The sequence below is a fragment of the Micropterus salmoides genome, unplaced genomic scaffold (assembly GCF_014851395.1).
Source record: "Micropterus salmoides isolate LMB-PRFRI ecotype aquatic unplaced genomic scaffold, ASM1485139v1 Ms_hic_scaffold_18, whole genome shotgun sequence".
Taxonomy (NCBI): domain Eukaryota; kingdom Metazoa; phylum Chordata; class Actinopteri; order Centrarchiformes; family Centrarchidae; genus Micropterus; species Micropterus salmoides.
Window position 1 is genome coordinate 1,570,402 of NW_024040928.1, and position 21,174 is coordinate 1,591,575.

Below are 21,174 nucleotides of genomic sequence, written 5' to 3' on the forward strand. Positions count from 1 at the left end.
TTTGAAAAGTGCTCTACAAATAAAGATTATTATTATTATTATTAATTTAGTAACGGGCAGCGTTAGCTGCTTTAGGTGATGTTACAGAATATTTAGAAGTGATGACCTAGGGGGAATGGAGAGGCCCGTTCGTTATATACCACACTGTTTCAGAATTAAATCTACAACCACTTCTGTCAGCAGCGTAGCCTCCACCACTTAACTAAAGTTACAATGACATTAAACACACTGCTGGGGTCCTTGAGGAAGCCGGGAGAGGGCAATAAAAAATGGGAGGGTTAGCAAGTATGGTCATGAAGAGAAGAGGAGAAGTAATGAGAGCTATTTTATTATTTATTTATATACTAGCTTATTGAGATGCGAGGCAGAGGCAGTAGTAATGCCGCCAGCAACACTGAGGACATCAGGCAGTCCAACTCTGAACAACAGACCAGAGGTAGCTACATCTACTGTAAGACTGTTTCCTGCTGCTACCAGTTAAAGCCTGAAGAACCTCTGGACCAACCCACCGGCAAGCAGCCGGTTTTGCCACTTTCTTACGGGGTGCCAAGCCCCACGGCAAGGCTGTGAACGCAATCGACTGGACATACAGCTGGGGGCCTTCGAAGCAGAAGAACAGGCTGAGGAAACAGCAAACAGTAAGGCAAAGCTCGATTTTCTGCAGCCAGGTCAACGTATCCTGTTCTAGAATCGATACTCATGTAAAAGGATCGATATCTAAACTCAGTCATTTGGAGTGAGCCTGTCAAAGTCATGCTTGCGCTACGGCTCTGTGACGAAGCTTCTTTGAAGTGAGCCGCTGCAGCCCTTTACATTTCCTGCGATTGAATACTGACTCTGGCTGACTGTAGAAACAGTCACCTCTGGCTGTATTTTAGCTGTGAAGGTAATGATGTTGCTCTGTGTGATGTGCGTGCAAACAAAGACAGTGAAATACTTTGGCAACACTGCAAACTTTGCTAAACATCTGTGATTAAGTCACAATAATATGATGATGTTATGAAGCGGCCGTTCTGAGCAGGAGATTTTCATTATAATTAAAGAACAGTACTAGTAGATATGAATAGTAGTTTGATGTCTTGTCATTATGCAGCTATTATTTTGAATTGGTAAGTCTACAGCCTACTCCTTATTTCTCTCATAAATACAGAAACGGGAGGGGGGAGGTCACATTAAACTAGAAATAAAATATGTAAGTATATAAAAGTATTGGTATTGGCAATAATGTATTACTTGGTATTGGATCCTATTGGAATTAAGTGGTATCAGACATCACTAGTCGATGTCATCGAAACTCTTATAGCTTATAAAGCTTATATAGCTCCTATAGCTTAATTGACCCTTCGCTAAGCCCCGCCCCCCTAAGTTACTAAGTCCGACAAACTGTCTATAACTGCACTCCCCAGAGGAATATTGTCAAATTTGTAGGAAAAAACTATCTCAGAAAGAAGTAGACAGTTTTGCCGTTGCAAAAAATGAAAGATATGAGGTAAAACATACCAATCACAGAGTACAAGTGAACCACCGCATCCCCTGACAATTGAGACAAAAGACAACGATATGAACGATCATATGATGCGTATGGATGTATGTATATACATATATACATACATGTACATATCATGATGATATAACATCAGAATTGGTACTTCTTCACATTCGGATATTTTATTTATGTTTTCAACTAAAATTGTAGCTTTAAAATTAAGCAATATCTTCTTGTGACCCCTCACATGGCTCATGGCTTTTGTGTGAACATACACTTGTGAGTAGCTCAACCAAAGAGTGATTTCTCCTTCTCTGAGAGTTTCAGTTGATGGATTTTTTATAGGTTAAAGGTATTCATTTCTTTACAAGAAGGTAGTAGTTTATTCTATAGGGATGGCATCTAAAAAATGTGGTGCATTGCATTGTCAAGCTGTTAGCAAAAAGTACTGTCTGTGGCAAGTACAGTACTTTTTCAAGACAGTAAATATAGTACTTTATATAGTTTTCTGCCCCCAACCCAATACAGTGGAGGTGGACAGATGTGTATTTGTGGTGCTCACAGAAAAATTCTCAATAACTTTTTATCCATTCCTCCAATACTGTGCAGTGTCTGCTGCGAGACTGTGGGTTGCAAGATGTGGTCAGCCAGCACAGGTTTTGGTTTTGGTCTCTCCACGATGGTACCAAACCTGGCAACCAAATATACAGTGTGTTAATAAGGGTGTAATATGTGTGTTAATTGCTTCTAGTCTTCATGCTAAACTAGATAAACTGTGTAAAGACTCCGACAGACATGAGATTGATATTGATCTTCTCATCTCGCACAAATAAGCATATTTCCCAAACTGAACAATGAACTATTTCTATAAAGGCTGTAGTAGTTTTAAAAACAACATTTACATGGTTTTAATATGTATTAGATAGTGGATAGTACAGATATTCTTTTATAATAGATAACCTCTATGATACGCGCTGTAAATTTAAAAAAGAAAAAATTGTCCAATGCTGTGAGCACCACAAACAAAAACTCTGTTGTACTGGGGTGGAAACAGAAATCTCAAAGATAGATGTCTCTCTGGTCTGGATATCACTGGCTAATCAGTAGTAATTTATTTGTAATTTGAACATTTTCTGTTATTTGTTTCAAAATCTTTTTATCATTATTCCTTTGTGAATTAAAGAATGAAAAGATCTGTGTACGTCAGTCAATTAATTATGTTTTAAACAAAAAATGATAGTCACATGGTCTATTCCTTTTTTCTTTTCAAATGAAAAAAAGAACAATAGACAGGAAGTGGAAGTGAAGTGTAAAGTAGTAGTAGTATGTAAAGTGTTGAGCAAGATTATTATAGTTAAACTAAACTCAGAACTAAGTCTAGGTGTAAATAGTCACAATAGTCAGATTAGTCATTATTAATTTTAGTATTATTATTACATTTTAGTTTTTTAATTTTTACTGATTCTTGATTTATTGTTTTGTTTTTGAATTACAAATAAATTACAGCGATATCCAGACTGTCACTAAACCAATCTATTTATGACTAGGCTGCCCTGGATCCCTAGACCTCAAGGCACCCCTGAAGCCTGAACTTTCACTTTGTGCAAGTTTTAGTGATTTGACAAATTTGTTTGAGAACATGTCTAATACATCATGGTATCACCAGAAATGATAAGGACCTTAAGGCGACGGTTTATTACCTAATCTTTTGACCCTGACTAGTAAGTGGGCCCTATATCAAATTGTCAATCAAATCACAACAATTTACTTCATTAAGTTCCAACACAGGAGTACTTCTTTCTGGGTAAATTATGATGACACTGCCATGTGTAGTCTGCTGTGTATACTGCTCATAACGAGCACTTGAAGGAGACTGGGTGCACAAACAACACACAAAGAGCAGGAGCAACAGGGGGGCCCACAATCATTTTTTACCTCAGCCGTCTCTAATGGTTTAATCCAGCCGTGCAGACCTCCCACATCTTAAATGAAATTGAATGAATTGAATGAAATGAATAATTTAAGGTGTACTTTATGTGCTTTTGTTTTGGAATTGAAAAGAAAAATCTAAATACCTGTTCTGCAGACTGTGTTCCCATAAGCAGGCGGTTTTGCATTTTAACTTTTACTTTTTTCTCCTGTTATGTTGGTACTCAGTGTTGTTGTGTTCATGTGGGGACTGGAAGGTCTATAGAAAAAACATTGTCTGACGTTTTCTTGCTTCATGCCCCGTTTGAAAACAGCCCACACGGAAGTGCTACTGAGGCCTGCGAGGGCCAACAGGAATTACAAAGTGGAGCATTGGGATGACGCATTCATGGGTCTCATCTGATAATCAGTGACATGGAATAATTCGCTGATGCTGTCAGCTCAAAATAGAAAAAGGAAATCTTCTGGCAAAACCACACACAGGACATTTCATCTGTGGCTGAACAAACACAAACCTCACTTCTTCTACCTCAATCTGTGGCCAAACCTTGTAATTTAGGGAACATACATGGCTATATCCCTAATCTGGACAGACCCTTTTACCACTGCTGTATTCTCGCAGTGCAGTTTAGCTCAGCTCAGAATGGATACTGGCTTTGGCTTCCTGTGACCCAGCAGCAGAGAGAGCTGAAACAAAGCCAAATCAGAGACCCATCCTGCTCCATAAGCAGCACTAGTCCGGGCTTTTTTCACAGCAGGTGTCTGGTGTTACGTCCACTGAGGCAACATGTCAGCAGAGGCTCAAGCATTGCTGAGTCTGGCACGTGTGGCATATGTGGCATATGGTGTGATTAAGAGTAGGGAGGACACTCTGTTAACAGCTGGAACTGGGCACGAATTAATATCCACCCTTCCAGGTAGCAGCTTTGCTGTGCCACTTGTTATGTAAGGCTGGAACCCTTACTGCTGCTCAGATTAACTGTACTACAGCAGTCAATGTGACTTTAGTACACAAATGACAGAAGGATGTGTTCATTTGTTTAGCTATTGATGAGAAGGCTAGTAGTATACTGCTAGTAGAATACAATGCTTTGATTTTTCTGGTGAGGACAGTCTCGTATCAGTGAACATTTTGGCTGGTTGGTGGTGCGAAAAAGTGCAAGCCATCATTATGATATCCCCTCAGGGGACCATGATTAGCTAAATCTTAGTTACCCACACTAGGCGTACATACTTCAACAGCTGAGTATTCCTTGGAATTGAACTCATAGTGGACATGCAAGAGTTTTTGCCCAGTCATAACCTAGCAGTTAATGTTTTTTTAACTCGAAATCACAATTATGCCCTAAACTACAGAGCCCCCAAAGGGTCATGGTGAGAAAACTTTAGCGTTCCCTCACAATCTGTTTTGCGTTACCTCCCAAATTTTTGCATTACTTCACAATAGTTCTTGTCCAATACATTTTGCATTCTCTCACAATACTTTTGCATTACCTAAGGTAAGCAAGGTAATTCAAAACATATTGTTAGGGAACGCAAAAGTAGTCCTCAAAAATATTCTCTCCGTGACCCTTAAGGGGCTCCATACTAAACCTATGTGTTTTTGTTGCCTTTAATGTGAAATGAGTAAGATATTACCAGAAATGTTGTTTAAAACATAAAAAAAAAAAACTTATTAATAGAATGTGAAGAAGTAACAGTTTCGACGTTATGTTAAAGTGGTCAGAATATTGCTTTGCATAGATATCCGCTGAATTTTGCATGCTAACCAAATGTTGCTGATGCTGGAAGCTTCAACCTCCCGATCATCATTCCACATTCACAGTGCAGGGTTGTTTGCCAGAGCCGATAAAACATTCACAGCCCAGCAGCAAAAACCCGGACTGGATTCTTCTTTAGTAAAAAGGTTTTTTTTTGTTTTTTGCCTGACGAACTGAACCCGATTTACTTTTGCTTGCTATCAGGACTGGACTGAATTTATCTTTGTGTTTTATGAAATGAACTGCACCTAATTTGTGTTTTGAGATTGTTTGTATTGAGTGTGCAGAAAAACCAGAAGTGGAATTTTGAGTTGGTATGTGCTATATTTTGTGACTGTGCTTTTGTGTGAAATCTTTAAATACCCAAATATTTAGTTTTTTGCTAAGCTTTTGAGTTTGTGTTGTTCTTTTATTTAATGCTCATTCAGTGAGAGCTGTACATTCTTGCAAGATGTACATCCTTTGTGATGTTTGATTTAAATAACTTTAAAACAAACATCCATCCATCATCAACCGCTTATCCTGCATTCAGGGTCACAGGGGCTTCTCCAAAAGCTAATTGAAGTCAGGAGTCAGCCAACCTGGAGTCCAATCGAAAACTGAAAAACCTGTTTAATTAAGCTCTCCGAAGCAGCAAGTCTGATCTATACATCTACTACTGCACTCTGGGATCTTCTTGTTCTTTGAGTCGTGGTTCCAAATCTGCACTATTATGTAACTTTAAAACAAAGCAAGATAGTCAATGGGCCTGATATAGTCTATATGTACATTACAGTTGTTGTTGTTACTCTGTTCTTACTCTTGATTTTTTTCTGCAGGTCCAGCTGTCCCTGTTGGAGTGGATGTTCAGGTGGAGAGCTTGGACAGCATATCAGAAGTAGACATGGTAAGTGGCTTGCATATGTTAAATGCTATACAATACACATAGTAAGATTATAGTAAAAATGCATTACAAGTAATGTAGTAGCTGCAACCTGACTGCAAAAAGAACTGAAATATGGTGCAGAAACTGAAAATATATAATGAAAATAGATTCTGTTTGGGCATCAAAATAGAAGATTGCTTTGATTATTCTGTCACTCGAAAATTTGAAATAAAACTTGTCATTTCTTGTTGCCAGTAGGTGGCGCTTTGAGTGAATATTGGCATATGGATGTGTTCAGAGAGGGACTATTATCATACATGTCAAAGAGGGATGAAATGGTATGAAAATTTCATATCACGATAATAGTGACCAAAATTATCACGGTTATCAATATTATCACGGTATTGTAAAAATGTGCCAAAAAATATTAAAATGTACTGATACACACACTGAAACCATTTCAACAAGTTTTATATCGAAAACTACAAATACAATTGCCATTTTGTTTGCATAAAAAATAAAATAACTGCAAATACCTTTTGTAAACAAATGAAAATCATCTAAGTGTGCATTATCAAGATTTTATATTATAGGCCTATAGGTAATACAATTATCCCGTGGACAATTACATGAAAAAAAATAAGTCTTCAGAAGACAAAAACTGACATGAATACAGAGGAGTCTGTAGCGTTTCTAGATATGCTGGTTGGTTGACTGAACTGCATAACGTGTTATCATGTGCAGTGGGCGAATATGCTGTGTTCCATTTACCTCTGAAGTCGCAGGTCGGAGCTGGGAATGACATCACACCCGAGTTGACGGCGTTCCAGTTAACAAGTCGGAAAACCTCGCTCGGCCAGCTGTTGGTTTACAAATAGCCAGGTTAGCTATTGATACGCCGGTTGATTTAAAAAAAACTGATTGTGCGGTATTGTGCGGTATTTACTCACACTAAACACTGTAGCAACACGTCCACAGACATCTGTTGGACAGCACTTTGTGTACGAACATTTATATGAGTCACAAGTACACAGAAGTGCTAATAAACAGTACAAACGACTTTCACTAACTTTTGATACCCCGACAGCCATCTTGGATCACGAAGTCGGGGTAGTGCAGTTCTCGTCGGAATCTCGACTTGGGAAGTCGGGATTCCGACTTAACGTTCCTTTGAAATTTTGACCTTTGAACTCGGAAATTCCGACTTCCCATGTCAACTGGAACGCACCGTCATTGACTCTGCCGACACACGACGCACACAGCAGCAGAACAACGTGTAACATTGTCACAAGAGACGCTTCTGGGAGACGCTGGACAGTGTTTGCCATGAGATTATAATAGCACGGTTAACCATACCCAGTTACCATGGTAATTAAAATGTGTATGGTAATAATAACCGTTGGAAATTTTACCATGGTTTACCGTTAAACCAGTAATAGTTTCATCCCTAATGTCAAATTTGGTATAGATATGAGCATATACAGCATGAAGCAATAACAACTTCCTGTTTCGCAGCTAATCATTGATTTTTGACGCCACGCCATGGACACATTTGTCGGTAAAGGGCATTGCTCCAGAAAGCTTTTCTGCTTGTCTGGACATGATACATGTACCACAGAAATTTCGTACACCTGCACTGCAAAAAACGGAGCTCTCAAGAACAAAAAAAAAAGCATTAAAATGGGGGAAATATTACTTAAAATGAACACTATTATCTGCCAACGGAACAAGAATATTTCACTTGCTACTTAAGGCCAAAGAAACTTGAAACAAGTGAAATTCTCTAACATAAAAAAACAAGTATATTTTGCCTTCAATTACTAAGATTTTAGTTTTTGCAGTGTGGGTGGAACTTTGGCCAGGGACTGCTCTGTAGGGGCGCAGGCAAGCCATTTTTCCAACCTTTTTAAAATGTAAATGTGTGTGTGTGTGTGTGTCAAGGTCAGGTTTTGAGAAGCCATTTAGCCTTTGAAATCTGGTATTACGGAGTTGAACTAAAAGTAAATGTTACTTATTTTATTTAGTGTTTTACAGTTTAGGAGGAAATTCATCTCTGTCAGTTTGCAGCTGTGGAAGATGCTGACTTTACCAAATGAACTCCCACTGCCTCAACACATGGGGTAGAAGATCTCTTCAGATAAAGCAAGCAGGAACATTCATCATTAACAGCATGAGAATAGACACATGAGCACCACAGTGACACAGATGGTGGTAACAACTCTTTTGATTGGACACACCAGTTCAGAGCCCCAATATAGTTTAAAGCAATCAGTTGTCAAATAATATAAATGTGTTCTGCCACTGACTTCAGAGGGAATCTGTACTTTGAAATGAATTATTTTAGTTATAGTCATTTAGCTGTTTTTTTCAGTTGGATAATCAGAATCAGATTATGAAAACTCAGTGGTAGGAAATTGTTTATTTTACTCAAAGTCAGACTGAATGCACGTTGAGTAATGTAATTAAATCAGCCTTCTGTCCTGGAACCATAAATTGGTTCCAAAACTGTCGCCCTGATGTTATGTAAACTCCTGTTTGCAAGGACGACCAAGGATTACATTTAATTTGGATTCCAGAGATGTGTATTTAATTGTTTTGGAATGGGGGGGGGGGTTACTGATTCCAGATGCCGGCTGCTTTTAATGACATTATGTCATATCAAAAAGCTGCAAATGATCTTTTGCTATTTCATTTAGTTAAAGGCAGGTTAGATAATATTAATATATTAATATAATTTAGCAAAAACAAGATTGTGAAGGTTAACATATCTTATATCTCATGAAAAGCACAAAACCAATAATGTATTCAGTTAGGCCTGGAATTTCATCATTTTAGGAGCAACTAAAAAACCAACTTGTTCTTTGTGGAGGCACAAAGACCAGATGCCGGGGCAGCAAGGCCATCAAGTAAAACAGTGATTTTAAGTGCATGGAAATGATGAATTTAGCTTTTTAATTTGTTAATGCTAAGTACTATCTTGTCAATTATCATATCCACTCATGCATAATGAGTTAAACTTTTCGAAAGTTGTACTGTAGCATGTCACCTTTTTTTAATAACCTGCCCCATCCAGGCTGTGATTGGTCGGTTCATGAACAGTGACATTGGTCGAGGGCATCAACTTTATGAAAAGTTGAACATGTTTCAACAAAAGGCACTCAATACAGCTTATCAATAGTGGGGCTGCACGATTAATCTTATTGCAGTTGCAATCACAATTTCATCCTGTGCAATTACATAACCGCAAAAAGGATTTGATTCAATTTAATTGAAAAAAAAAAGTGTGCTGTGTGTGTGACTGCAGTCTGCTCACTATACCCGCCCACAACAGGCCGGTCGCTCTGTGAGAGAGGTGTGTCGTGGGCAGCTGAAGCAGTAAGGCAGAAGAAAAAAGGGAGACGATAAAGAAAGTTTGGGTTTGGATAACTAGCTATTTAACGTTAGCTGTATCGGTGCCTTTGTTGTTCAACATTTCACAGAGCCGACGTGCTTGTCAGTCACTTTTCATCAACCGGCCAATCACAGCCTGAATGGGGTGGGACATTAAAAATGGATGACGTGCTACAGCAAACTTTACAATGTTAACCAATAGGATTATTGAAAAGTTAGTACTGAGCATTAACAAATTAGAAACCAATGTAGAGCCTTTTTCATGCACAAGGATTTAATTAATAAAAGCCGCCCACAGAAATGAAACCACTGCAACTGGTTTTAATAATCAACAAGTGGTAAATTAGTATACTATTATATGAACATTATAGTTTTTATTTAATGGTATATCATTATAAAACTCATTTATAGTAGTTCTTCCGCTGTTTACAATGTGTCTGTTACATGAGCTTAAGTAACTCTCTCACCTCTGCTCATTCTTCTGGCTTCCGCTGCAAAACCTTGACCAACAGTTCAACTGATATTCAAACCCTTTCACATATAGTGGTCACTACAGTAGACAGCTATTCAACACTTCTATATACATGGATTTTGATGGATTTTGTTCCACATCAGCCACCACAGTGGCAATAGTACATCATGTCATACACTGCACCTTCCAACATAAAGAGAAGCTGAAGAGTCAGGAGCAAGGTTCCAAATTTTTGCATTGCATTAAACAGTATTAGAATCTGTTTAAATATTTAGATTTCACATAATATATCTTTTAATTCATTGGTATGTTAAATACAGTGTCTTCAGTTGAAAACTCAAATGCACACTGTCCACCTGAGTGGACATGTGAAAAGTCCTTGTTAGTTGTTGTTAGTTTAAAAAAAAGTTCAATTTTTGTTTTTCATGCCTAAAGAGCAATAAAAAAACACAAATCCTGACTGAGGCTGTCATAATTCATGCATGAAAGGGTTTAAGGATCTTTGGGAGGATGTAGGCTGACAAGTGTGCCAACAACGTGTCTTTCTTGCGTGTTTTTTGTATAATGGGCTGCTCAGGTGGCCCACAGAGCGATTTCTCCTGGTGCTCCTGATGATCTGTCCAAGGGACAAAGTAAATTTATTTAAGAAGAGATGCAGATTGTAGTTCCTTTATGCTACAAAGCAAATGCTAAGTACAGAAATTATATACAGAAATAAACTATTTAGCATGGAGCAGTGCTGAGGATGAATTAGAGTTTAAGAGTCTGACAGCTCGGGGTGAAAAGCTGCTCTGCAGTCTGGTGGTGCAGCAGCAGAAACTTCTATATCTCTTCCCAGAAGGCAGCAGGGTGAACAGGCTGTGGCTGGGTGGGTACTGTCCTTTAGTATCCTATGGGCTCTGCAGACACCTCACCTCACCGATATTACTGATGCTCAGGAGATGGGTACCAATGATCTGAGCAGTTTTAATCACCCGCTGCAGAGCCCTCCGGTCCTGGGCCGTGCACATCCCATGTTAGTGATGTTTCCAGTCTATTTAACAAACATAGTTTAATTTTTAAAAATGAAAGTAATTTCCTAATGCCCAATGCATAATAAAGATCTAAACAATAATGAAGGAAATTATGTTACATTACATACAACATTATATGTCCAAGCGATCTTTATCATAAAAGTAATTGTACACTGTGTTGAGAAATGGAGCTGGAATGTGCTGATATTTCAGAATGTACAGGATACAGACAGTAAATCATTACACAAAACATCTCTCATTAGTAAACTTACAACACTACAGTTGTTACCTATTGGAGAGATTCAGACATGCATCTGAACTCATCTTATGCAACATCAAAGGTTCTTCTGTGGTTGTTGCCAAGAGTACAATGTGTTGCTGCAGCCATTATTCGGAACAAATCTGGGTTTATGTAATGCCATGAGGAGAATAGGATAGAGGAGGATCTGCTGTGGCAGGAGGGAGTATTGCAGACGGAGGACCACTCCTGCCTGCATAGCAACGAGATGAGAAGACAAAGGTAATCTTGGACCTGGAAGCTGTGGACTATACTTAGTTAACATATGTTCAGCACTTCTCTTGACCATGTATGTTAAGTCATAAACAATCCCTATAATCCAGCGGCCACGGGCCACAGCAGTGTAATCCCAGTGGAATCAAATAAACCAGAGGCAGCAAGGAAGTAGAGTCCTTGTAGAGCCTTAATCCAGAGGCTGTTTCTGTTTCTGTCACCCCTCCCCCGCTCCCTCAGGACTTCACCATGACCCTGTATCTGAGGCACTACTGGAAGGACGAGAGGCTTGCCTTCCCAAGCTCCACCAACAAGAGCATGACCTTTGATGGGCGCCTGGTGAAGAAAATCTGGGTGCCTGATGTGTTCTTCGTGCACTCCAAGAGGTCTTTTATCCACGACACTACTACTGACAACATCATGCTGCGGGTCTTCCCCGACGGTCACGTCCTGTACAGCCTTAGGTGAGGGCAGGAAGCTGACAGATATCTGCCTTCATTGGGTTTTTGTGCACCAACAGCATCATGCATAGAGCAGTGATGTTTACAGTGTGTTCTTAATTCCCCAGGGTTACAGTTACTGCAGCCTGCAACATGGATTTCAGTCGTTTCCCTTTGGACTCACAGACATGCACACTGGAGCTGGAGAGCTGTAAGTGTTCACGTGCCCTCACACTCCAGTCTATTGCTAAGAAGAATGTGGAAATATTGTGCACCTAATTATTGAAGCATGTTGCCTCAAACAGCACCACACTGACTAAAAACACTGAGTTGTTATTTATTTCTATTTTATTACTATATACTGTTATTTGCCAGTAAGAAGTTAGCACCGCATCTGTCCTACTTTAATGGTATTATTCAACTTTTAAATTGCATTAAAAGTATTCAGCTTTATTTGAAAAATTGTTATAATGGAGTCAATTAGGAAATCCTTCAAATTCCCTTGCATTCAACCTCTTCCCACTAATTCATATATTCACGTACAAACTCTATTCAAATCTTAAAACGTTCACAATCCTTTTTATTATTAATTAAACTTTTTCATATCATTCATACTTTATACACAATTTAAGTTTTATGCAATTTTCAGTGCTTTTCTGAGTTTATAATGGAATGTTCAGTGGCATTGGAAATAAACAATTATTAATAAACATATTAATAAATATTTTTAAAATAATTTTGACACCAAAATAAATTGAAACATGAAAATAAGGTTAGAAATTTATTTGTTTGACTATTATTCAAGACTGAGAATTTGCAGTATATCAGCCTCAGCAGAGATCCAGCTACTGCTGCTGACACTGAAACTAGTACAAATCTATACTTACATTCATGCTTTCTGTCCTTCAGATGCTTACACAGATGAAGACCTGATGTTGTATTGGAAAAGCGGTGATGAGTCCCTGAGCACAGATGACAGGATTTCGCTGTCTCAGTTCCTCATCCAGAAGTTTCACACTACCTCCAGACTGGCTTTCTACAGCAGCACAGGTAGACTGAATGGAGTTCATAGATATTTTCTAAAAGGCTGGTGGGTAATCACTAGCCAAAAATGGTGACTGCTCTTTATCTACTAAATTATCTAATCAACTAATCTTTTTTATTAGTACTGTGGGTTAAGCAGAACAGCATCAGTTAATTTCCTTCTGACCTTAGTTGAAAACAAATGCAGCAACATGGATCATCACTACAGCTACCCAAAAGGAGTAAAGTCTGGGACTCACAGTGTGTGTCACAGCAACAAAACATAATAGGTGATCCCATTTATTAACCCCTCGATGCCTGAATTTATTTATTATTTATTTAAGGGGTTAAAAATGTTCTGGAAAAACAGCTTACAAGAAAGGTTTTTTTCACAATAAGAAAACATGCAATGCACTGTAAATATAGAAGAAACAAATGTGGATTGTCCAAAAACAGTAACTGCTGATTACTGCGTTATATTCCTTTATATTCTGAATTGTCATCTGCCCCCTAAATTTTGTGGTTCTCCAGAATGCAGGAAATTAATATTTTAGGGCTGACCCCCAATAGTTGAAGATTCGATGCTTTGATGGGCGGAGCCTGATTCGACTCAATCTCACAGTCGACGCTTCGCAGTGAAAAAAGAATCACGGCATTTTGGCGATATAGGGGTGCTCAACATCTAATTTTACATAGAACTACCAGTTGTCTCACAATAAGTTAATATACAGCCTATTACAATATATATTTCAATGTTTAATGATGTAAATAAAAAGAATAAAACGTTCAATAAATGTGCGTGAATAAATCCAAAATTGTAACCCTAATCCTGTAATCCTAAAAGTTACAGTTATTGAGAAGCAGATGTCATATTTACAAAGGAAAGAAACAAGAGCGAAGGAGACGAGTGACGAGACAACGCCACTGTGACAACTAGCTGTCAGGGAGAAGAGAAGAGAACCTCATTTTCAGTATTGATACTGTGGGAAATGAGAATTAAGTTTTTTTTAAATATTCAGAATTGATATGTATCAAAAAATCAATATTTTTGACAACACAGGTGCATATTCTTAAATAAATCCATGTTTAATCACTGTATAACCAAGCCAGGTTGGAGAGCACAGAGGGAATCAGTAGGGACCCTCAGTTCACTTTTTGCCTCGTTGCCTGCATACAAGTATCAGGCCTTGATTTTGTGGAGTTAGAAGTAATTGAATTGGCTGAGTTGAACCTCAATGAGGCAAGCCAAAGTTAAAACTGCATCAAATTGGTGTAGTTCACTTGCTTTGGTCTGAACCAAATACAATGTTGATTTTTTTTTGTTTGATAAGCTTTCAAACTGCTCTTTTTGCAGGTAAACCAAAATTTGTAAACAAAACCACATGTGTGCCAAGGTCATCCATACATTGTACAGGAATTCTGGAGCGAGGATAAGCAGAAACTTTCGATTTACAAACCAAACTATATAATATCTGGAGAGAGAGCATGCTCTTATGTGTGCCTACCATGGCATGCTGACAGTGGCACTGCGCAGAAGACAGATCGGATATGAAGTCCAAATTCATAGAGAGGTTATGTTCTGTCATCTCCTAGCTGGCCAAACCTTTCAACTCTTTTGAATGACACACTTGAAGCAGGACAGTACATGTCTTGCTGCATTTTTTCTATTATCTTTGGCTGGATCATCTACATACAGCACTGATCTAACGTTATTAAAAATAATTTTGATACATCAATCTGTTTTTTATAATTTTACATAAATGCTCATAAATCAAAATTGGCTTAAGCTTTTGGAACCTAACTTTGAGCGTCGGTTTGGATGCTCGGCCCTGGAATATTCTTCCACTAGGGGCTGCCACACGTGCAAAAGTTTATACCTTGTAATTCGCTGCATGGATTTGTACAAAATTCTGATGTGATCTAGAGTCACTACTCGGTTAACATTGGCGTCGCCAGGTCATTTTTCCGGGGCTTTAACCCCCAATGTTTTGCCTGTAATGTAACTCAACAACAACATCAAAAATATTTTCCATATTATTATGCAATAATCTTTATGACACAGCCTGTCTCACAGGTTTACTCTCAATATTAGCCTACTGCTTCATTTAGAAGTTTGAAGCCCCCCCCCACCACCATTTCTCAGCATGCCTGCATTTAGAGAGAGAGAGAGTGCAGCTTTAGTTTTCTTCTAAGAGTAGCCTATAGTCCCAGATGGGCTCTGTGTCTGTCAGACGGTCTAAAGACGGTAGCCTACTACCGTAACAGAAGCGCAATAATGCAGGGTAATGCACAGCTACCAAAATCCACACAGACATTCTCTAGTGTTTCTGAAGGTTTTCAAATCAGTCAAACTGTAATTTTGCATTTGCATTTTGCATTCAATAGCTTGCTGTAACTTGTACAGTATGCACATTTTCTCTTTTGCTCAATGTTGGAGGATCAAACATGTGATGTCAATGCCTCAACTTGTGAGAAGGTCAGCTACTCTCCAGATGCAAAGTCTGACCAAGACAATAAGCTGTTCAGACCATAGTGAAGTGACCAAGTTTTCCTATTTTACTTGGATCCCGTGACACTTTCTTCAAATTTTTCTCTGCTAAAAAGTGTTTGTGCAGCTTAAACCTTAAAACTTTCAAACACAAAATGTTGCAGGTAGGTTGAACATTTCAAGTAGTCCAGTAGAAATAATGACACACTCTGATCTCACGGTGATGCTGTAAAAATCAAGTTTGCGTTTCCATAATTATCTCAAAAAAGGGCTTGGCTTTGAATCCAAAGTCTTTCATCACTTTAATCTCTTACGTAATATGCATCTGGTCTTCTCCTCTGAAAATGTCAACGACTTGCTTGGACCCCAATCATTGCTGCTTAAATTTTACATTTGGATTGTCTGGACTCTGGAATTTATGTTTTACTTAATAAATCAGTTGAACTTTTCCAGCCGTATTTAGTGTGTGCTATTGGGTCCTAACACCTGCTGGCCTGCCTCAGCACACTGTCCTATCTGACAGTAATATCTTCTGTATTTTTTGCAAAATAGAAAGTAGCCCTAATTCTTACCTACATTGTAGAAAACATTTTCAGTGACCAATATCTGCTGCTTGAGTGACAATGTAACATTACTGTTAAAGCAGTTGCATTTATCCATCTATGGTACTGAATCCAAAATGCTTTCACACATAATTTCTCAGATGGTTTGGTTACATGATTATCCATTATGTGTAGTTTCTTATTTTTTCCCTGTTTTAAGTTAGCAAAGAGAACAATTTGTCAATTTCACTGCAGACATTTTGACATATCTCAGTAACAATGGCTGAATTTCATTTGGCTGCTTCAGGGTCCTGGTTTGCCTTACTGGAATATAATAGGGCCATCATTAATGTCATTAGAAACACCTTTTTATAACAAGACAAGTCCAAATGTCAGCTGTGAAAATAGTTTAGTTAAATCATAGGACAACAGGGCGGGACATCTGTTGCGCACTGATTTATTTGTTACATATTTTTGTTCTAATGATCATTTTCATAGTAGTCACAGCACTTATAGCCCCACCCCAGTATAATGGAGTAAATTATTTAACTGAATAATTACATTTGAAGTCAGTGGTGTATTTACAAAACATGTCCTGGTTACGCTCACAATCCACAGTCTGAAGGACACTGATAACCATTATCAAAGATACAAAATAGTGTTACTAAAGGTAGGAAACAGTAAAAGCTGTTGAAAATAATTGTTTGGCTTTGCCCAATGACGTTTTACACAGCAAAATGAGATTAACGCTGTATCCAGAGAAAGGTCTTCCTCTAAGAAGGAAAAGAAAGGAAAAACTCAAATACAACAATGCTGATGTGAAAAACATACCACTTGGCTAGTTTAATATATTTCATATATTTCTCTTACATTGTTATTATTTTCTACCTTGCTGTGTTCAGCGGTCATAGATTTTGTTTTCCAAAGCAGTTTTCTCTTTTCAGTTCAGCTGTTGGTTTGTTTGTTCATTGGTTTGGTTTTATGTGCCCCTTCCACCCTGTGCAGATTAGTTGTTAATTCTGTGTTTAATATAGCATTTTAGCACATAATTCCTCTGTTCTACCTCTGACAAATAAAACAATTTGCAAATATCCGCTGTATTTTACTTCCTCCCTGTCCCCAGGCTGGTATAACCGTCTGTACATCAACTTCACTCTGCGGCGTCACATCTTCTTTTTCCTGCTGCAGACCTACTTCCCTGCCACTCTGATGGTCATGCTGTCCTGGGTATCCTTCTGGATCGACCGCAGGGCAGTCCCTGCAAGAGTCTCATTAGGTAAGAAGACATATGCAACATAATGACCGTCCTGCATGTCCAAATTGTGTGTCCAAATCACATCACAGTGAACTAAGAGCACAACCCAGTTGCACAGGAGAATGGGGAATCCAACTGAAATTTACTCACTGGCTTCATCATCAGCCAGACAGAAACATGAATGAGCTGTGAATGTGCTTACCTAGCAACAACCAATCACTGATCCGCATTGCTTGCCTGGGGAACTTCTCCATTGTTTCTGTTCTTACAAATTTAACTCAACTATTTTAATTTTAGTTTTTCTCAAAATATACAGTTAAACAGTGCAGCAGTTTGCAAGACTGAGTTTATTTCAGTGTCTGCATCCTTGTACTTGACATACAGAGATAAAAATGGATTCTTCATGTTTCAGGTATAACCACAGTGCTCACCATGTCCACCATTATCACTGGAGTCAACGCCTCCATGCCCAGGGTTTCCTACATAAAGGCTGTGGATATTTACCTCTGGGTCAGTTTTGTCTTTGTCTTCCTGTCTGTGCTTGAATACGCTGCTGTCAACTACCTGACGACTGTGAGGGATGGTAAAGACCGCAAGCTCAGAGAAAAGATCAGGGAGCAGGTATGGTGACCTTTTTAGATATGGCATATGACTACAAATGATGCTTTCAACTTTGTATTCAATTTTCATTTATTTCCTCTCTTCGGCCCAGTCTCAGACAATCCCCTGCACCTGTGGCATGTCCCACACCAGAACCATGATGCTGGACGGGACATACAGTGAGGCAGACGCCAACAGTCTGGCAGGGTACACAAGGGCCTCCATGGTGGCTGAGGATGCGTCAGAAAAACAGGAGCGGATGGTGGTGCATCTCTCTCTGGACAACGAGCCCACAGGGACTAAGAAGAAGGGCATCCGCGGCTTCCGTATCATCCAGAACACCCATGCCATCGACACCTACTCCCGCATGATCTTCCCTGGCGCCTACATCCTTTTTAACCTAATCTACTGGTGTGTGTACTGCTGAGTGTGTGTGGGTTTTAGCTTAACTCTAGCAGTAACAGAATAAACTGCGAAACCTTAACATTGACCTTAAAGAGAGAGATAGTTGTTTCCATTCTGCACATTCAGATGGAGCAACAGGTTTGGCTGGATGGCTTTAGAATATCAGAGGACATCTGTGTGTGAATATCCCCAACTCTGGTTCACATATCACCGCTCCACTGGACCACTTATAGAGCTTCTCCTTCTTAACATAATTATATCACACGCTCACACTTACCCGATCATACTCCAACAGCCTTGTGGGTCTGGTTGCACAAGGTTTGTTTTTAGACTAGTCTAATGCCAGTTGGACAGAAATCACAGTTGACTCTGCAACTCTGCCTAGGGACTACTATCAATATGCCCACCCCAAAACAGAGGTGACTGCCTACCAGAGTTCACAATGTTTTCAAGCTTTTGATTGTTTCTTCAAGCAGGGGAAATAGCTGTCAGTGAACACAACACCAGACCTACTTCATTTGATTTGCTAAAATAATTGAGATGCCAGTGGCAATTCACAGGTTTGGAACAAAGCTACATAAAATCTACACAACCCTGGACATCATGTCATAATATAAAGTTGGTTTTGGCTAATGTGTTAGCAATAAGTTGCCTATTTACACATCCAGTAGACTTAGATCAACATTAGCTTTCATTCAGTTTCTGGCGACATGACCTATGTTACTCAAAATGTTATCTCTCCTATTATCTCTGTTTTGGTCTCCACCAACTCCTGAGAACAAGATCTGGCCTTTAGCTGCTAAATTCTCCACTACATTCACCAGATTGCTAACCTATTCTCTCTGTTGTTTGGATCTTGGCATGGTTATAGAATGGTCATGGTTAATATAGAAAATATTGACTGGCAGAGCTTTCAGATTGTCAAGAAAGCATTGCACAATTGAATTTATTGTTGTCTATCTGAAACTGGACTGTTAGATCTGAGCCACAGTCAAATCTTTGTGCAACCAACCCTGCCTAGAATTCCCTAAATCACACTTTCTTCTCTAAAGCTCTCTATCTTAATGATCAAACTATCATAAGAACAATTAATTTGGCTACTATTGCACATTGAGTCACATTAATAAATAAGTGAGCTAAATATCAGGCTTTCTTCCCTTAACAGTGGACTGACTACAGTGTCAACATTTCAGTTAATGCCAACATACTGTTTGCATTAACCAGATTGAAGCAACCCATAAAGCCAGGGAACAGGATCTTACTACTTTATCGGTTTTACAGCACCATACACTACAGTTGCTGAGCAAAGTCTTTATCTAATTATGTAATTATGGGCTTTTTCATTCACTGTTTTTTTAATTTTATTTATTTATTTGTTTTTAGTGCAGCAATAGATCCATGTGCCATAATTTGGCGATGACCCACGGAACAGAAACTGCTTGACACTTGCTGCAGACGTGCAATATTGTATCTTTCTAGTGAACATAGAAAGCTGTACCAGTGATGTAACCGACTTGACCGCCTTAAGTGAACATTTTTTATATACCAACATAGTTTAATGGCTGTATTGCCATTGTTTTCATTTGTTTCATGTACCATGACCATAGTTATATTGGGGTTGTCTAAGCTGTATTGCATCCCCTTTAGCATTTAACCTTCAGGAAAATAGCTTGATGAGTAAATAGTAAGTTAAAAGCTATTCCTAGGTTGGCCACTCATATGTCTGCAATTCAAATTTAAAGTTAGATGAGAAAGTTGATATAAATTTCAAGTCTGTGCACATTAAGAACAGAGTTGGACCCAGGTGCTTTTTATTTCTTTATTCATGTATTGTTTTGATGGTGTTTATCATTTTGGAATGGACTCTTATATGGACTTATAACAACAAGTCAGATAGTTTCTCAGTGGAAAATACAAGATGACTAGCACACTTGAAGATCCATCAGCTTCCAAAACAACATCACTCTACCTTTGTCTTCAGAAAATGTTCAGAATGTAATGCTTTCAGGGCAAATTTTATAAATAAAGTCTTTCTATCACACATTTAATTGAGTCCTGATTTACAACTTTGAAGACTGAACATGTCTGACTACCATTCTGCAGAATTTGAGGCCACAATGCTGTCAAGCTCTTCAGTCTGGTTCTAATGATCGTAATGCATAAGAAACAGCTTTACTGAAAAAAGTCATAACTTCTAAGAATAATGTATCAGACACAGTCTTCCTGTGTGATGCACATGTGACTTTAATCCAGATTTTAGAGAGCACTCTGGGCACATCTAATCCCCAAGTAAACAAATCACGTCAGATTTGCCTACGCTACCACTACTTAAAAACACAGCACTGCTGAAAGGCAACTGATCCCACACTCTCATCTGTGTTGTTTATTAATGCATCTGTTGCTTTAAAGGTAATACATTGACTTATTTTCTAATATGTCTGGCTATGATTTATACCCACTGATGCAGATCCTTGAGGAATTACTGTCCTAAAAGGATGTCTGTGCTGTGGCTTGTGGTATGTTGTGTCTGGGATAAATTAATAAATATTTACACACATTTCTTTGAAAAGCCAAAAAAGGAAACATGATATAAATAGTTTTACAAATCCCTGTGAGTACAAAGCCGATTGCTCTTGGTAGTTTGGTTGGGTTTGAACAGCGAGAAAAAGGATCTGATTTGAACTGAGCATGACCCAGATGTGGGGTTTTTAGTCTGTTTTTTCCTTTCCTTCCTGAACACTGCTGCATAAAACACACTGGACATTTGAAATGCCATCTTAGTTTACATCAATTCAATTAATTCTTCCCTGTAAAATAAGGCCAGGTTTCCTAGTAATTATGAAATGGATGTTGACATGCACAGTACCTAAGTCAGACATTGGTAATTTTAATTTATTTTTAAACTATCTTCGTTCATGAGCATGGTCTTACAATTCATGATTTATTGCAGCATGATTTATTGATTTCACCTTATAAGATTTGTAATGCTTTCTTT

At 38.5% G+C, this 21,174-nt stretch overlaps 1 protein-coding gene across 1 annotated transcript in view; it reads left to right on the top strand.

Annotated features, from left to right (window-relative positions):
- The window catches only part of LOC119908662 (gamma-aminobutyric acid receptor subunit rho-2-like), a 31,483-nt gene extending 11,256 nt beyond the window's left edge, over window positions 1-20,227 (top strand). Inside the window, exons 3-9 of the mRNA XM_038726489.1 lie at window positions 5,994-6,061; window positions 11,667-11,890; window positions 11,995-12,077; window positions 12,776-12,916; window positions 17,043-17,195; window positions 17,587-17,795; window positions 17,887-20,227. Of these exons, the coding sequence (XP_038582417.1) occupies window positions 5,994-6,061; window positions 11,667-11,890; window positions 11,995-12,077; window positions 12,776-12,916; window positions 17,043-17,195; window positions 17,587-17,795; window positions 17,887-18,201 (1,193 nt within the window). The 3' untranslated portion in view covers window positions 18,202-20,227. The remainder of the gene's footprint in view (window positions 1-5,993; window positions 6,062-11,666; window positions 11,891-11,994; window positions 12,078-12,775; window positions 12,917-17,042; window positions 17,196-17,586; window positions 17,796-17,886) is intronic.
- Window positions 20,228-21,174: the final 947 nt, after the last annotated feature.